Here is a 19866-nt window from a genome sequence, read left to right on the forward strand (position 1 = left end):
CCCTTCCAACTCTCCCATCCACACTCGTCTATCTGAAACAAGTCTACAAGACGAGTGTGGATGGGAGAGTTGGAAGGGGTCGACCTCAGCAAACGTACCTCAATCAGATTGAGGACGTTTTTGGCAAAGGCCAGCTTAGGAGCACCCTAACTAAGTTAATAACAATGTACCTACCTATATAGTTTAAGTTTAAAAAATTTGGCTCTCAAAAGAAATGTCAATCGTTGTACTGTTGGTATTTGGCTCTGCTGACTAATGAGTTTGCCGCCCACTGACCTAGGTTATTTGAGATGAGAAAAATCAATTCCATCAAAGTAATGCTGTTAAAAGTCAAAAGAAGCCACCTCCCAACTTAAAAACCCATGTTCCTTCCAATGCTGTCATCACACAAACAGTTAAAATTATTCAAGTTCCACATCTAAGAAAAACGAAGGCAGGATTGACTGATCATCTTGCAGAAACACGAAGGCCGGATGATTCATAATATCACCTCGGAACAGGCTGGCTAAAGCCTCTCAGATCCTCTTTTCATGTGTTATCTTATGTTAAGCCTCTATGAACTGTTCATACTTAACATTTCCAAGGCTCAAACACTAACCTCACAGCAGACATCCGGCGAGCACTTGAAGACATTAGCTTCAGTAGTTGATCAACGGCTGCTATAAACAACATGTGTAAGTCATTTCTCCCCCTTCTAAAGAACAAGTCAGCAGCTGTTTGCTAAAAAATCTTTTTTTTTATTGTGGATGAAGACATCGCCAACTCACATATATCATTTTTATTTGGAGTATTTTTTTGCCTTGCAGCGCTCCTGAGAAATTCAGAAATGCATTGACTTTAGTTCTATAAAACACAACCCAATACTATAGTTGGGTTGTAAATTTCCCCTATTTAGTTATTTCCCTAAAAATCAAGACAATTGATCAATTTTAAGTACAGAAACCTTAATAAGTTAAAAAGTAAACACTGGCAAATAATCACAAATGTCAGAACATTAAAAGTGTCTTTACTTTTTCCATAGGAATATATAAAATAAATATCAAGTATAACTGACTTGATATTTACAAAATTAAATTTTTTGATGGAAGAGGCTTTAAATACTTTGATATATGAAAAACTTCATTAGGTTTAAATCAAATTCAAATGCTCTAAGTTTGATACATAATAGCTCTAAGTATTCTCATCCCTCCCCTGTCCCTGAGGACACTTTCATATTTTCCACCTAATGATCAAATAAGTTATTTTGAACGTGTTTTTCTCCCTTTTGATTAACCATTGAATGGTTAAAATAAACTGGAGGTTTTATTTGGGGGGGATATTTAATATTTTAAGTGGCTGGTTTTAAAGAATTAAATCCTTTCCCCAATTTTTTTTCTTTTAAATAAATAATGGCAGGAACTAAAATTCAAACAGCCATATGATACAGAATTGTACTAAATCAAATTCAATGTCTGGCTGGATTTTCTATTATAGTATTAGCAGTTGAAAACCATTAGGAATGTTGTGAAAAACTGTGGCAGCTAAAGCAAAATTCAACCACAAATCCTAGTAAGTTTGCAGAGAAGTAAACAGTAAAATTACTGTCGTTAAACGACTGCAGTAAATTATTGTTAGAAATGTCCTACTGCTGACATTAGAATTATATGCTTCTTCATTGTATGGCTGGTTACTAAGAAGATTCCTTGAGCAGATGGTTCATCTCTGACACAACTTAGTTTCAGGAAAGTAGATGAGTTATGTCTGGTTTAGATCAACAAACACTTAGTATGCATACCAGGCAGCTATAGTTTCAACGATGATACAACTGAAACATTAGGTACTACGGCTTCAGTTCAAGGTCACATAATTAAACAGCAGCCATGTAAGGTCATGCTGTATGCCCATAATAGCTTTCAAACTTATGTTAAACTATGGGGTAAAGGGAGATAGGCTGTTTTGAATAGGGAAGGAAATACTTAAAATATCATGAAAGGCATTTAAAATATGATGACATGCTACTTAAATACCCACTACTTAAATTTTAATTCTCAAATTATAAGAGAAAAACTCTATGCATTTTCTATTTCTTCAAAATGAAAGATCATGTGTCTTTTTTTTTTTTTAATTTAGAAATTTTTATTTCAGATGCTCCACACTGAAATGAAACTTCAATGGCAAGCAGCAAATAATTTAGGCTGGTCAGTGAAAGTATCTTTGAAAGGATCCCAAGGGTAATAATTTTATAAGAGAAATAATGGGCAAAACAGACAGGAGGCAGTTTGGCAGTTCTAATGTAGAACTGGATGACCACTTCCTTTAAGCACACTAAATAAAGAATGGCAATATAAATAAGTTAGCTAAGGAGACAGGATGTTGTGAAGCAGCAATGTCTCAGTTACTGAATTCCTCAGAAAAACCAGTTTCACCCATCAACACATAAAGACTTCCAATCTTCTAAATACAGTAGAAAGTATACAGTTAATCACAGCAAAATTTACAAATGATCAAATTTAGCCCTGGCTGGAGCCAGAACTATTTACATATTTGGATCAATATCATTTCCACCTTTCCTTGTTATATAGATGTTTCTATTTTAAAGGCATAGTGAAATTTACAAAATTTGCAAGAAATGTCTTTAAATATACAACTTCAACAACTTATACAAACATGAACATCCTGATTAAGTTCCAAGCCAGGATTTTTTTATGATAGGTTTATAAAAAATTAAAGAAATACTCCCTTTACTCCCTTATTCTTAAGTTCCAAACACCTGATGCTGGTGTTGCTGAAGTAATTCCACTGCCCTCGGTGACCGTGAGGATGCAAATGGACAATTCCTGGACTAACATGCCTGTCACATGGACATCTCAGACAGAGGAAGGAGGGGCCGTGTTTAGTGATATTGCTCATTATAGTTCCGTAAATGCAGCTGTACGATTTAACGCTTACATGAAAGTTGTATGTATAGGTGTGAAAAAACAAGTAGTTTTAAGATGGTAACTTTAAAAAGACACCTTAGCTATTAAAACCAAATCATATGCCCATAGTATGCACTTGACAACAAAAAGAGAAAGGCTGATACACGTAATAATTTGGATAGATTTCCAAGGGCATTGCACTCAGTGAAAAAGTCAATCTCAAAAAGGTTACATCCTATGGGATTCCATTTATATAGCACGCTACAGAAATCGGAGAACAGTGAGTGGTTGCCAGAAGTTCGGGGAGGGGCTAAAGAAGGAGGTGGCTATGACTATAAAAAGGGTAGCACGAGGGGTTCTTGATGTATCTGCTCTGTAGTGGTGGTCACATGGATTTACACATGTGATAAAGTTGCATAGAACAAAATACACACACATTCCACCTCAAGACACCTATGTCCTCCCAGGGGCAACCTTTTCTTGTCCTGTCTACACAAAATCCTCTATAAAGATGATTAATATACACTTCAGGTCAATTTTCTGCACTATGCAGATGAGTCACAGTTATTATTTCTTCTTCATTTTCTTTTTCTTTCTTTTTTGGGTAAATCTCATGATTATCTTTAAAAGACAACCACATGTCTCAACTAGCCTAAATTAACTTGAAAATCAGAGAAAGAAATCAAAACCTGATATATAGCTACTTTTATTTTACTTACTTCCATAAGTTAAGATTAAAAAATCAAATGTTTCTAGCCTGAATTAGGTTAAATCAGAGAAGGAAAAAAATATATAGCAAACACTTCCTCCTGTGACACCTGCAATTTCTAAAAACAATACGAATATTTTTATTAAATTCAGAGAAAGTACAACTGCAAACAAATACATGACTTTTTCCAAAAGGCCACTTCGTGATAAAGTACATACATTTAGTGTTTCTCTAAAGTGCTGTGCATGTCGTCTCTGGCTTGAGAGTCATCTATTGATTCAAAAGGTCCTTCAGCACAACCCCGGCACTGTTGTCAGGCGACACTGGCAAAGGCGTAAACGTGGGCAGCACGTCTGAAATGGGTTTCAAAAGGAGGTGCCCAGGCCCCCCAGGCCCAAGGCCAGCCGGGTTCATGAGAGGCACAGCCGCAGAGCGGGGAGCCAAGAACGGACTCACATCTGTTCTTCTCCCAGACCTGGGTTCTGTCGTATCTAAATGACAAAATGTGAATTACTTAGTCTCCTATATGTTATTTAATCAGCACTATACAAGTGTTTTAGGTTCCAAGATTTGGTCCCTAAATAAGTTTAATTCATATGCTGCTGGGTTCTGGATCCGATACGTAGGGTTTATGAAATATACTAGTAGAAGGACAGAGAAAGAAATGGGAGAAAGGAAACGGGACAGAAGGATACTTGAATGTGTAACTAATACTTCATTAAACACAATAATGCTGTCGTTTTACATTTAAATACAAGTTACATAACTGATAAAGTTAATTTACTATTGAAGGGGAACAAAGTTTTGCCTCTTAGGACATTGATTTTTAAGGGGCAATTAAGACTCGGAAAGGAACTTTGAGCCTCCCCTTCCCTGCCTAGGAGATTCGGAGGGAGAGACGGACTGCGGCAGGGACGCTCCGGAAGCTGGCCTCCGCGGCCCGCCTGGACTGCGTGTGGTAACAGGAGGACTTGGGGCCGGGCCTGTTAGCTAGATGCCCACCACGTCCCAATGTATCTGGTCGCTGAGCAAGGATTTCCCTGCACGGGCGCTCTGCTCTTCCTCAACTACCTGCCCATTCTCACTTCTGAAATCTCAGAACCCTTCCGGTCCCCGCTTTCTCCGTTGTCCAAAATTTCATATATATCCAATGCTTGCCTGTCTTTGGAATTCTCATGTGTATGTGAGCCCCTTTCCCATGCACATATATTAAAAATTTGATTTTCTCCTGTTATTTTGTCTGTTAATTTGATTTATTAGTTCAGATAGAAGAACTTAGAAGGTGGGAGGAAAGTATTTTTTTAGCTCCCACACTACAACAAATCCAGGATCAAAGACTAAACTTTAATCCTGCGAATCCTAGAGCAATCAGAACATCAGGGGCTTTTGGGTCTAAATAGTACAAATCGAACTGACGCAGGACTTGTAACTGAATGGAGAGCAGGAAAGAGGGAGAAGGGGGAAGAGCCTGAGGGGAGAAGGGGTAAAAGAGAGGGAGACCCTGTCATAATGAATTTTGGAATCCTCTTTATGATGTTACAACCTAGTGTAACAAGAAAAAGTATTTTTAGTACAGTCTACATCTGTTAAAATTAAGACTTTTCACTAAATTTAGCAGCCAAAACTTTTATCTAAACAACAAATAAATTTTACCACTTCCTTTTTCTATAAAAGTTGAGGAAAATATGACTTTGTTTAAATGACTAAGCAAGTTTTTAAATTTTCAAAATATAAATTATTTAATATCTTATTCAAAATTTAGCATCTGACATGTGATATGATTATAACATACTAGAGCAGTGGTTCTCAACCTTCTGGCCCTTTAAATACAGTTCCTCATGTTGTGACCCAACCATAAAATTATTTTCGTTGCTACTTCATAACTGTAATGTTGCTACTGTTATGAATCGTCATGTAAATATCTGATAGGCAGGATGGTCTTAGGCGAACCCTGTGAAAGGGTCGTTCGACTGCCAAAGGGGTCGTGACCCACAGGTTGAGAACTGCTGTACTAGAGGCTCAGTGCACGAAATTCGTGCACAAGGGGGTTTGGGAGGGTAGGGGGTGGGGTGTCCCTCAGCCCGGCCTACACTCTCTCACAATCCGGGACCTTCGGGGGATGTCTGACTGCCTGATCGCCCCTAACCACTCTGCCTGCCTGCCTCATCACCCCTAACCCCTCTGCCTGACTGCCTGATTGCCCCTAACTGCCTCTGCCTCGGCCCCCGCTGCCACAGCTTTGTCCGGAAGGACATCCGGAATGACATCTGGAAGGTCATTTGGCTGTCCGGTCTAATTAGCATATTACCCTTTTATTAGTATAGATATGTACCTTTACAGTTCCACTAGCAAACATGTTAGTTTATATTAAAATATAAAGATTTCAGGGGAAAAAAGGGACCTTACAGTAAATAATCTTTTTGTAGTTTAAAGGTTATATTTAAATTTCAACTCAAGAAATTATACTGCATGCTAATATAGGGGATATGGATATAAAGAAAACCCTTATAAACTAGTGGAATAAAAAATTATGTACACAGCCCTGGCCACTTTGGCTAGGTGGTTAGAGTGTCAGCCAATGAACCAAAGAATTGTGGGTTCAATTCATGGTCAACGGCACATACCTCAGTTGTGGGCTCTATCCCCGGGGCCCCGCAGGAGGCAACCAATTGATGTCTCTCTCTCCACCCTGCCCCCTTCTTTCCTTCCATTCTCTCTGAAAATCAATGGGAAAAATATCCTCGGGCAAGGATTAAAAAAAATACACACACACACACACACACACACACACACACACACACACACCTACTGTGGTATAACCAAACTACTTGCTTCTAGGCACATCTTTCAACATATAAGAATGCTTCCTATCATTCTTGGATATTTAAGCCAGTTTATTAAACTACTCTTATAAATATTATTAATATACCAAGGTTGGGGTATTGAGCATAACAGATTTTCTCAGGGGGAAAATAAATCTTTCTCTAACTATAAACTACACTTCTCTGATTAGAAATAAGTACCATGAGTGAGAAAGGAAAACAGGTGCCCAAACAAAGGCTTACCATTTAATCACCTCTTCCAAGAAGAGTAATTCAAAGTGGCTTATACAGAGAGAAAACAATGACACCAATATACAAAGAAAAAAATATTACATATTTTTTGCCGAAACCGGTTTGGCTCAGTGGATAGAGCGTCGGCCTGCGGACTGAAAGGTCCCAGGTTCGATTCCGGTCAAGGGCATGTACCTGGGTTGCGGGCATATCCCCAGTAGGAGATGTGCAGGAGGCAGCTGATCGATGTTTCTCTCTCATCTATGTTTCTAACTCTCTATCTCTCTCCCTTCCTCTCTGTAAAAAATCAACAAAATATATTTTTTTTAAAAATTACATATTTTTTAAATTAATCTAAACCAATTAAATATCAGGTTACCACAGAATGTATGAAACCAAAATATAATGTCTTATTGGAATTTTAGAAGTCACTGCACATTTTCAAAAACATTAAAAATTTAGTTAATATCACTGTAAAACATAATCAAACTTAAACATTTCATTTCTTAAATTGTTGAATAAATAAATATCTAGTTTTACCTTTAAAACTTTCCGGTACATTTATATCTAGTTTTCTCCTTCTTGGTGAATCTAGTGGTTTCATATCGTGAACAGAAAGCTTTGGTGGTGGAATAGATGGATGAGATTCTGTTTCTAGAAATTTAACAAAAAGTTCTGAAAAAGACTAAGAAAAAAATATTTCTGTCATATTAGGCAGATATTAAAATTATATTCACTACAGAAACTATACCAGGTATTCTAATGAAATATTAAAAGCTAATCATGCCATCTGAATCATCTATCTATATATATAAAAGCCTAAGCGACCAGCCGACCAGCCGGCCAGCCGGTAACTATGATGTGCAGTGACCACCAGGGGGCAAGATACTCAATGCAGGAGCTGCTGAGCAACAGCAACTTTGCAGAGTGCTCTCTTGCACTCTAGGACCCCTCGGGGGGATGTCGGACTGCCGGTTTTGGCCCAATCCCTGCAGGCCAGGCCGCGGGGCCCCACCTGCCAGAGGGACCCCGCTCACTCCACAGACGCCCTTCGAGCCCCAGCATCACCCCAAGTATAGCTGGCCAGGGAGGGACTGCAGGAGGTTGGCTACGGGGCGTGTCTGGCCCATCTCACACAGTCACGCCCTGCCGGCCACTTTCTAATTAACTTCCTTTCAATGTGCACAAATCCGTGCACTGGACCTCTAGTTTCTTTATAAGCTTTATGAATAATGCTAGCACTTTAACCCCCTGGTAATGGGCAAGGAGACACCTGATTGGTGGTGTTGCTCTTATATCAATCAGGGGCAAGGCAGATGTACAGTCCTTAGTTCATTCTAGCTTGATGCCTGTATTGGTGGCCAGACCTGTTTCATGCCTGAGACACATAAAATTATAATTCCTAGGTCTTGGAGGGGAAGAGATCAGAAAAACTGGTCTGATAATAAGTAGATTATTAATATTAACTGAGGCTTAGGAGGGGATGTAGTTTTAAAATGTTTGTGGAGACGTGATTACTCTAGTAACTTCCAGGTAACAGTAAGTAGGTAGTTCTAGCACAACTCCATTAAGAGTGAACATGTCACCTAACAGTTTTTGTGGCAGTTGTGCAAATGGATATATGTCATTCTGCACATAAAACTGGATGCTATGAGAATAAGTGGATCACTATTGACAGTGAAAGTTGGGTGAGGGTCTAGTATGGTAATATTGTAATTATTTCAGAGGGCAGTTACTGTGAATCGTATGTTCTCAGGAGCCAGAAAGTGTTCAAATCCTGAGTCTCTGCCATTTAACTGTCAGTGCAGTCTTAGATGCATTTAACCTGCCTGTTTCTGACCTGAGAAGTGAGTTTTAGTGACGGTGCATCTAAGTTGTTGGGAAAATAAAACATGAGAGGCACTTAAAATGGGGCCTGGCATTTGTAGCCAATAACATGTATGAGCAATTATCTTTTCCTGGGTTCAGGAAAAAAAAGTGCTAGCACTTCAGTGACAGAGGTATCAAGTAAAAACTTCAACATAATAATTTTTAATGACAACACTTCACAAACCTATGGTTAGAATTAGCCACTTAGATTTCTTAAATCATTTTAATAACTGTTTACATACACATGAAAATTTGTATTGACAGAAAACAAATATTAAACTCATTCTTCTAAAGTAACACACAATCAATGAATATAGCAAAGGTTCACCAGTAACTCATTAGATTAAAATAATGTAGTGCAGACCTTTCCTTTAAACTTTAGGCCATCCCATTTTAAACAGGGTTTTATCTTTATCAAGTTGTGGGTTGATCACCTATCCTCAGTTTCCTCTTCATTAAAAAAATAAAATAGAGAAATAAACTCCACATTCTAACTCACAGTGCTACTCAATTCAATCAGCCTACTACATAACAGGCGCTATTTTTCCTGTTTATTAACTATCTGCCTTCTTCAACCAGAGGAAGTTCGTTGAGGGGGGCACTGTATCTGGTTTGCTGCTGCATCCCCAATGCTTAACATTCTCAATGCTTAGAGCAGCTGGGTATACAGCAGGTGCTCAATAAGTACTTACTGGCTCCATGACCAGGTAGATACATACATGCATAAAAGAAAGCTTCCATCTTAAGAATCTCATAATATAGTAGTAAGACAAATGATTGTGTGCCTATAGCATTATGATCAAATACAAATAAAGGAATAATACTTTTAAAAATAAAAGTACTATATAAGTAATAAAAAATAAAACCTATATGCAATAAACTTATTAAACCTGGCTTATTATCCTTAAGCTAGTTATATCTCTGGATCTGTTTCTACAACTTCAAAATAAAAGGACTGTTTCGTTGCTACTTCATAACTGTAATTCTGCTAAAAGAGAAATCTGATTCTTGCCAATGAATGTGATGTGCTATCATCTGACTACTCATATTCAGCAAAAATAAAATCAGCTCTTACACTATTAAACACAGATTGCTGATTTGGTCTCAGAGGTGTGTTGGGGACACTTTTTGATCCTCCTCCAAGCCACCCAGTCATCCATCTGGTAACTCCACCCTGATCTTCATTCAACAACTGAAAAATTATTTTAAAACAGAAAAGTGTTATCAGTACAAGAAAAGAAAAAATAAGAACCATATTTCAAGTCCAATTCTTAGCAAATGTGTCTCAGTGAGAGAAGCTACAAATACAATGAAATGTCCTCCCAAACACTATCTTGGATAAAAGTTGAGGACTATCAAAATTTCAGCATTCTGATAAGAGGGGTGGTGTATAAGTTACAAAATATTTAAACTGATATACAAATTGCACAAGTCCACTCCTTCACTATAGTATGAAATTATTCCATTTCCAAATTATTGAAAAAATTGTATTCAGGAAAAGTTATATAATATACAGTAAAAGAAAATTTTATCTGATGCCACTACTTTAGTTATAAATGTATTCAGAATGGCTTTTATTATTCAGTTACCTGCTCCATATCCTCCCTTTTGATACCCAGAATGCTTCCCATTAATCGTAACACTTCATGACGCTGGTTCTTTGGTGTATGGAAATGTCCAATGAAGAGGTTTCTCATTAGGATTCTATGGAAATGAAGGCAGAAACAGCTCAAGCTTACTCACAGTGGTTCTCAACCTTCCTAATGCCGCGACCCTTTAATACAGTTCCTCATGTTGTGGTGACCCCCAACCATAAAATTATTTTCGTTGCTACTTCATAACTGTAATTCTGCTACTGTTATGAATCGTAATGTAAATATCTGATATGCTATATGTGTTTTCCGATGGTCGCGACCCACAGGTTGAGAACCGCTGCACAAGCTCTCCCAATATTTAGTGTACCGAAATAATAAATACGTGCTAAACATACAAATATTTAATTAGACTTAAACAATACTTAATTATAAAAAACACTAAGCATATTTTAAAGTAGTATTTAAAAATTTTTGATGTGTCTAATTAACAATATTTCAAACAACCCAAAACGTATACCCAGAAAACATCACTTATTATGAAACCACTTTCTTCAACCAAACGATCAACTGAGATGGTGACCATTAGTAACACTCAGTGCCTATCTGCATTGATGTCAACCTTAAGGAGACACTTCAGATTTTTCCCACCCCCACCTTAAATGGTGATGACAGTTCATGTGCTTCATGGCTATGCTTATATTTCCCCATGCACACTTATTAAAAATTTGCTAATAATATGGAAATCTTTAAAATTTTAATGATTTACTACATATATACTTAAATTTCAGATCTAATACATTTGAGCAAAATATGTTCATTTATGAACAGTACAAAGAGCAAAAAAGCCCTGACTGGTGTGGCTCAGGGTGTCGTCCCATGCACTAAAAGACTGTACGGGACAATTCTTGGTCAGGGCATATGCTCAGGTTTTGGGCTCGATCCCCAGGAGAGGGTGTTCAGGAGGCAGCCATCCATGTTCTCTTTCTCTCTTCCTCTCCCTTCCTCTCTTTAAAATTCAATTAAAAAAACTTAAAAAAAAAAAAGAATGGTAAGAATAAACTCTTTATTTCCTAGTGATGGTACTACTGTAACTTTTCCATATAGTTTTCAGAAAAAGAATTTGAGCTGGAAAAATTTAGTTAAAAGCCAAGAGAGGTCCAGTAAGCCTGGCTCAGTGGCTGAGCGTCGGCCTGTGAGCCAGGAAGTCACGGTTTGATTCCTGGTCAGAGCACGTGTCCGAGTTACACTCTCAATCCCCAGTGAGGGGCATGCAGAGGCAGCTGATTGATGTTTCTCACTGATATTTCTATCTCTCTCTCCTCCTCTCTCAAAGCAATAAAAACATATTCTAAGAAAAATAAGTAACAGCCAAAAGAAGAGAAGCTATTCTACTATCTCATTAAAACTACCTATATCTCATCATTGTATAAGAAAAAGAAAAGATTTTTTTAAAAACCTAATTACATATAAACATCAACGTGTAGAAATTTTACCATAAAAGTAGTCTTCATAAAATACATAAAAGTAAAAAGGCAGAGCATACTTGTCTACTTTTCCTTCTGTGCTGTTGACTAAGTTCATCAATTTCTTTTGTACATCATCCAGCATTTCTTGTCGGAGCTCATCTGTTTTAAAACATGTGAATAAAGATAGTCATTAACTGATTAAAACAATCTGGGTGAATTTGTTATGAGATTTAAGACATCTTTGCTGTGAATTCTGAATATATGTACTTATTCTATATAGGAATATTCATTTACTTCCATTTCATCTCTTCTTTGGTTTAGTGGACTACGTTTGCTGACACAGAATCTACCTGTAAACTAGGGTATGCATTTATTCACACGGTTTACCCCCAATAAAGTAATCAATTCTTTAGCAGAAAATATAAAAATCAAAGAAAAAGATTTTCCTTCGCTTCTGAAGCTTAATAGCAAAGAAGAGATTTTCCCCACTGCTTCCTCGCAGGAAACGTTTCCAGAGCCCTCATTAATGGGAAGAAATGGAAAGGACAATTTTAGATTTTCCTTTTTCCATTTTCCTGGCTAGACTCTGCTTTCGTGAGCTAAGAAAAGTATCTAACACAACTAAGACCACAGCTCGGGATGTAGCTGATAGGGAAAATTCTGGAGTTAAAAAATTGCAAAATACAATTCATATCACTGATTCTAACATACTAATCAAGATACTATAATTTAGGACTGACTCAGAAGGATGTTTGGACTCTTTTATTTTCAAATTCTTATTTTAAAAGAAAGCAGAATCTGTAAAATGTTGGTGGAATAGTTCGAATTTGAGCAGTATTAAAAGCAAAGTCTAGAATTTCAACAGGAAACAATACTCTGTTCATAAATCCAAGCATGCTAGAGGGCCAAGAATTCCTAGACTAAGGAACTCTCAGCCAAACCCATAGAGTTTACACCTATTACCTCAGAAATGAAGAGTCTGAGCTGAAGGAGCTGCTTATTAACCTCAAGGTACATTACACATTTCATCCTGAAAGAAATGAAGACGGCTTTGCCACAGAGCTCCATTTTTCAAATTAAGAAACACATCCACACACTACACTCTGACCTCTTTCCACAAACCTACTCTTTGAGTTATGCTGCATTTTCCTAGTAGTAGCTTATCAGAGATATGACTTGCAAATATTTTCTCCCATTCTGTGGGCTGTCATGTCATTTCACTTTCTTGATGGTATCACTTGAAGTACAAAAGTTTTTAGTTTTGTTGAACTCCCAATTAATTTTTTTTGTTGTTGCTTGTGCTTTCATAGTGAAGAAACTGTTGCCTGACTCAACATCACAAAGATTTAGTACAATGTTTTGTTCTAAGACTTTTACAGTTTTAACTCTAAAATGTAGGTCTATGCCCCATTTTGAGTTATTTTTGTGCATGGTGTAAGGTAGGGGTCCAACTTTGTTCTTGTGTATGTGGAAATCGTTGTCCTAGTACCAGGTGTTGAAAACTATTCTTTTGGCACTCCTGTTGAAAACCTATTGACTATAAAAGTATGGCTTTTAAATTAGTTAAATCTAATTTAACTGAAATAGAGTCCCAGTCAGGGCACATATGTCCAGGCTTCAGGCTCAATCTTCAGTGTGGAATGTGCAGGAATCAGCCAATCAATGATTCTCTCTCATCATTGATGTTTGTATCTCTCTCTTCCTCTCCCTTCCTCTCTGAAAGCAATAAAATATATATATATTTTTAAAGTATGGTTTATTCTGGACTTCCAATGCCCACTGCAAGACTTCTGTAAATGATTTTTGTCTGCCTGAAAAGCTCTTTTCCATTGGCACTACCGATTAACCCCCTTGCCACCCTTCACATCTTAGTTCCCAGGTCACTTCCTCAAAGAAGTTTCCTCTGAACGTACAGATTGAGCCAAGTCCATTTGCTTTCTGTTTTCATCTGTCGGGACAATGACTAAACTTCAGACTTACATATAGTACTAAATATATATAGAAAATATCCAGTTTAACTGTTTGCAATGCCTAATAGGTTTTCTAAATTGCAAAATGTAATTCATATAATAGGCTAACTTTACCAAAACAGAGATGGTTGTCATAACTATATTATAAAAGTGAGGTTTGTGCTCGGAAAATTTACTAGTTTTCTTTCTTTCCAGTAAGAAATTTAATCTGGGAGAGGGGGGAAAAAGGAGAGGGGAAGAGAGAGAGAGAGAGAGAGAGAGAGAGAGAGAGAGAACGAACGAACACACACAAGACTATTTTTAAAGCTGGAGCCAGCAAAAGACATTTTGGATTCTTAATGTGCACATATATACTATGAACACATGGTGTTCTTTGGGCTTTTCTAGTACTACATTCTGAATATAAATAGAACTCTCAACTATTCAGAGGAAGAACAGAAGTAACTTAACCATTGTGAATTAACCATTCCACTCACAAGCTAAAACCAGAGCCAGAGTCAAGATGGGCGCAGTCTTTGCTTTCTCTCCTCCCCAAGGTGAAGAGAGGTAGCAGAGAAAAGATCAAACTTATCCTGACCCTACCCTTCCTTCCTCTCTAGGATTCCCTTCTCCTATCTACTTTTTTCTAAAATTAGTAATTTTTATATTGATTACATGTCAAAATGATATTCCTGACATACCGGGTTACATAAAATATAGTACTAAAATTAATTACCTTTTTAATGTGGTTACTAAGAAATTTTAAATTATACATGTGGCTTGCATTATTTTTTGACAGCACTGCTTTGGAGCATAACCAGGATATAACCACTATACATACTGTCTCTTATTTAAAAATAAAAGATAAAACTGAATGATAGACATACTCAGAGTAAAATTCACAAAGCAAAGAGCGGATTCTGATAAAAATGACTTTACTAAGGTAAATTAGAAAAATATAAGTTTGTTCTATGAAAAACTGATCAAGAAATTTGTTTTAGAGTTTGTCAAAAAAGTTTTAATGAAAATTCATTAATGTTGTTATAAAATTGATAAAAAAAAATCTGTGTTCTGAAAGGTAGGGTCAAAGCGTCCTTAAAGCCAAAATATCAGGGTAAACATTTCTTACACTCACTATCAGAATCCAAGCTAGTCCTGAGCTAATGTGATGGAGAACTGATAGCTGCATCTCCTCGTAGGCATCACAGGGCTGTTTCAAATCCAAGCAGTAGTTTAAATGTGTTCTGATATTTGAGTCCAGATAAAAACTTCAGAATTTGGGGGAAGAGGCTGGAAGGCTGGTATGAACTAGGAAAGGTTTAGAAAAGCACAGACTTCAAAGGTCCCTACAGACTGTCTTTCTCTCCAGGCACCCTGATCTCCTCCCATCAGAGACTCTGAATATTTCTCCACAAAAACTGAACACTAACTCAAACCACAATTTGAAATCAGAACTGTATTTATATGGGCAGGCAAAAACATGGTTATTCAGAAATGGGTTTTTAGCCAAATACAATATCCCTGTGAAATACATGCCAAAAAAATACTTTGGAAGTTAAAAAGAGAGAGAGAGAGAGAGAGAAGGCAGTAGGTACACTTTCAGGTTGAGCCATAGTCTAGTTTTAGTCTGCGATTTCGTCTAGTTTAGGGGAGAGTTACTCTGAAAAGATGACACCCTGAGACCTGTCACATCAGAGCCCCTTCTCGGTAATGCCTAGAGATGGCACCATGACCTTCACCACTTGATTTAAAATCAAAACTGAACACAAAATGCAATCGACTACAACAGATTAGCACATCATAGCTTTACATTTTATTTATGATTAGTAACACTGTCTTCAGAGAACATCATAAAATTAAGTCACAAAGTTATTTGGCTACTCATGACTAAGCTCTCTTGGACTAGACTCAAGTCAGTGTTTTAACAGTCACCTGACTAAGAAGAGAATGGTGGTTGGAGCAGGACTTGAGCGTCATACTGCATATGAATTATGGTCCTGTCACAAGACACGGGTATGAATCATGGTTCTGTCACCAGGGTCAGAGTTTGTTGCCTATTTTATAAAAAGAACATGTTTATCTCCGAGGATTTTTAGAGAGTCTGAGTGATTAAATGTGACTTTTCTAAACAGAAAAGTGCTATATATAAAGCATTAGTACTCATTTATCTGATTTCTTAAAATATCATCTCTCCATCTCGCCCTAACCAATATCAATCATATATATCACTTTGGTTAACATTAACATTGATATTTTCCCTCCATTTTGCCTTGTCATCTTTATAAACCAAGGCAAAGGAATCAAAAGAAGAAATAATGTTAAAAAGATGATTCTACTTATAGATATTTCAGTAAATAAACTGGGTCTTGTGTCTTACTTGCACTGGCTACCTAAAAAATAAATTTAAATCTAATACATTAAAGCTGATATAAGGAAATTTAGCCTCTTCATTTAATTAAATATAATCAAAGCAAAAGCTAGAAATTAGATACTTTTTCATTACCCCTTAAAATTCTGTCTGATATGGTTGAAAGAATTGAGTTAAAAGACAAAGCAAATCTGCCAAAACCGGTTTGGCTCAGTGGATAGAGCGTCGGCTTGCGGACTGAAGGGTCCCAGGTTCGATTCCGGTCAAGGGCATGTACCTGGGTTGCGGGCACATCCCCAGTAGGAGATGTGCAGGAGGCAGCTGATCGATGTTTCTCTCTCATCGACGTTTCTAACTCTCTATCTCTCTCCCTTCCTCTCTGTAAAAAATCAATAAAATATATTAAAAAAAAAAAAAGACAAAGCAAATCTGTCTTCAAATATAAATAAATTATAAAATGCCCTTTATTTTTTTTCTTTTTAATCCTCACTGGAGGACACGCTTTAGAGAGAGATTGGGGTGGGGTGGGGTGCATAAGTAGAATTTCAACTTATAGAAGATCATTTTCATTATAGCACCAAATCAGATTTTTAAAAGCTTGGCCGGAGTGGCTCAGTTGGTTGAAGTGTCAATCCCACGCACTGAAAGATGGACAGTTCGATTCCCTGTCGGGGCACAAACTTGGGTTGTGGGTTCAATCCTCAGTAGGGGTGTATACAGAGGACAACCGATTGATGTTTCTCTCCCCCCACCCCACCCCAATCGCTCTCTAAAGCGTGTCCTCCAGTGAGGATTAAAAAGAAAAAAAATAAAGGGCATTTTATAATTTATTTGTATTTGAAAACAGATTTGCTTTGTCTTTTAACTCAATTCTTTCAACCACATCAGACAGAATTTTAAGGGGTAGAGTACATGCTGAATATTTTCTTTTTCCATAATTATAATTATTACTAGATCAGAATCAGTAATTTAACTGAAATAGCAAAGTCGAGGTCTTCCGGATTATTTATACAGTTAAATTAGAGTTACTATGTGCATTTGAAAGATATTTTATATAAATTTTTAATGTGAACAGATCAAATTTATTCTCTCTATAATCCTTCAGTATGAAATCTGATATTTTGTACTGTACTTTCCATATCAAAACATTTTTTAATGTGAGTCAAATTATATTTAATTTGTAAAGTTTCACATAGCCCAGCTATGTCCCCCAAAAAGGAAGGCAATTTTGTCAAAGAAAAGTAAAGTCATTATAATAATTTTGCCACTTACTGAATATCACTATCACTATAGGAAATATACCAATGACAAAGGGCTTTCTAAGCTGCAGACTGGACCTCCCCTCATTCCTGAAAGCTCCCTGTTGCAAATCAGTACAGAGTAACTCTGACTCCAAAAGGTCATGTTCAGCCCACACAGGGTTTTTAGAAAAAACTGAAATAGGTGTCACAATAAAAAAAACGAAATATTTCACATTAAAGTCTACATTCCCAGTGTCTCTTGAAAGAGCTGAAGATCTACCAACACTGGGCCCACATTCCTGCAAGGCAACAGCTTAGTAGAGTTGAGCATTTCCTGTCCCCTCTAAGAAACTCCAATTCACCATAGTCTCAGTCCTATTTGCTCTTTCCTATCATAATTTGGGCCTCAGTTTACAATTTGTGTTTGTGATCCAAACTTAAGATTATGTCTTCACATTGCAACCCACTTCCACCTCTGTCCACTAGCGCACCCCCCCCCCACACACACACACACTCACTCCTTTAGTCATTACCAGTTCACCAGATCTTCAGCCAGTTTCCAGATTATGTCACATAGCTTCACATGAATTCCTCCCTCTGTCTAGAATGTTCTTCCCCCGCCCTAGCCTGTTTGGCTCAGTGAATAGAGCGTTGGCTTGAGGACTAAAGGGTCATGGATTCAATTCTGGTCAAGGGCATATACCTGGGTTGTGGGCTCAATCCCAAGTGTGTGTGTGTGTGTGTGTGTGTGTGTGTGTGTGTGTGTGTGGAGGGGGGGGGCGGGGGGGAGTGCAGGAGGCAGCTGATCAATAATTCTCTCTCATCATAGAAACATCAATGATCACTGATGTTTCTATCTCTCTCTCCCTCTCCCTTCCTCTCTGAAATCAATAAAAATATATTTAAAAAAAAGAACGTTCTTCCCCAACTCCCTGTTGGCTTAGCTATACCTATTCATCATTCAAGTGAGGTCAAGTACACCCTTCACTAGTCTTTCCTAGCCTTTCATACCACTATTACCAAGCAGAATGGATTGCTCCTTCCTTTGTAAACAATTTGTTGCCTGTATGTGATTACATGTAGCCTTCCCCCTCTTGCCTGACAGTAAACTTTGTGAAGGTAGGACCCTTGTCCCTTATCTTTGTATCTCTAGTGCCTATTTTAGTGCTTGGTACACAACAGAAAACAATGAATTTTTTATTAATAACTGAGTGATTTTTCTCTGGGAGGGGAGACTATCTGGGAAGAACAGAACACTGAACAAAAGGAATAAATGATTTATGTTCTGAATTATTCATCCATATGAGGGAAAATACACAAAACATTAATCCAAAACACTCATCTCTACATAATTAACTTTTTCCTTTATAAGAATTAATAAAACACATGCAAAAATATAACCATTAAATTGAAAAGGGCTTAATTATTTATCTAACCGATATAAACATTTTCTCAACTAAAATTTTGGCATTGTGTAGTATATACCCAGATGTTTATATCGTCACAAATAACTTTTTAACCATTTATGGCAATTCAGAAAACTGCATCTGGTATTTCTTATATGTTTCCTCTAAAATCACCACTTCTGCCAAAAACATCTATAAAGAAATCCCTCAAAAGGTTTGGGTAACAAAGCGTCTGGGAATGTATTTGGCCTATGTTCAACAGGACATGATATGTTTTCTTATATAAATCATGTCTTGGAAAACGGAATGTCTTTATTTAAAATAAAAACTACCATCCAGCACCCAAAACGTAGTTCCATAAAAAATATTGTAAACTTCTCTTATATTTGTAGTTTTAACTCATGTTTTTATACTTCATACTAAAGCAGGTTTACTGGGTCTCATTTTTACATTCTTCTAGATTTTCTTTAAAAAAAAACACTCTAAGAAAATTTTCCATTCTCAACTCACAGAAGACTTTTTTAAAAAGCAGTGACCAAACATTCCCTAAAAACACACACACACACAACAAAAACCAGTTCTGGATCCCTTTAAAATATGGGTATAGATTAGTAGATAGGCTAAAAGATTTTACCAATGTAGAATCTAAACTTGCACTGTTTATGAAAACTTACTTTTCTTTGTGTACCACTAAACTCACCACCCTTTTGAATAATTAGTTATTAAAACAAAAACTATTTTGTTCTTTCCATTTCAATTTTATTCCATCATCTTCATTTAAGCAGGAATTTATTTTAAGAATGATGGTAAGGAACAAGATGTGAAAGAAGGAAAAGAAAAATGTCCAAGCTGGCCATAAACACAGCAAGATAACACATCTTTCAATGGTTCCACTGTAGTCTAGGTTTCCATAGGTGAGTGTTTTCCCATGAATACCAATTCCATGGAAATTATGAACTCTGATCAACTCAGAATAATTAATGAATGACACTGACTTACCTGTTTCATTAAAAAAAATCAATAAAAAATAAGATGACATGTGAAATAAGTCTTTGGAACTACAGACGGTCCTTGGGTTACGTTGGACTCGACGTACGTCGTTTAGTGGTTACATCGCCATCTCCATTTATTAAAAAAAAAAAGTTCGCCGAAACCGGTTTGGCTCAGTGGATAGAGCGTCGGCTTGCGGACTGAAAGGTCCCAGGTTCGATTCCGGTCAAGGGCATGTACCTGGGTTGCGGGCACATCCCCAGTGGGGAGTGTGCAGGAGGCAGCTGATCGATGTTTCTCTCTCATCGATGTTTCTAACTCTC

General features: G+C 37.1%; 1 protein-coding gene and 1 pseudogene across 4 annotated transcripts in view; one reads left to right on the forward strand and one right to left on the reverse strand.

Annotated features, from left to right (window-relative positions):
• Positions 1 to 714: 714 nt before the first annotated feature.
• TRIP11 (thyroid hormone receptor interactor 11) overlaps positions 715 to 19866 on the reverse strand; it is a 74569-nt gene continuing 55417 nt past the window's right edge. For 3 of the 4 annotated variants that reach the window (XM_059687928.1, XM_059687919.1, XM_059687947.1), the window contains 5 exons: positions 11667 to 11748; positions 10118 to 10232; positions 9604 to 9720; positions 7200 to 7344; positions 715 to 4097 (listed from right to left, as the gene is read on the reverse strand). In XM_059687928.1, the coding sequence (XP_059543911.1) occupies positions 3877 to 4097; positions 7200 to 7344; positions 9604 to 9720; positions 10118 to 10232; positions 11667 to 11748 (680 nt within the window). In that variant the 3' untranslated portion in view covers positions 715 to 3876. Of the gene's footprint in view, positions 4098 to 7199; positions 7345 to 9603; positions 9721 to 10117; positions 10233 to 11666; positions 11749 to 19866 lie in introns of those variants that run through there. The other variant, XM_059687939.1, reaches the window with a different exon arrangement.
• LOC132225042 (small nucleolar RNA SNORA48) lies at positions 7906 to 8050 on the forward strand (annotated as a pseudogene).

Source organism: Myotis daubentonii, chromosome 1 (assembly GCF_963259705.1).
Source record: "Myotis daubentonii chromosome 1, mMyoDau2.1, whole genome shotgun sequence".
Classification (NCBI taxonomy): domain Eukaryota; kingdom Metazoa; phylum Chordata; class Mammalia; order Chiroptera; family Vespertilionidae; genus Myotis; species Myotis daubentonii.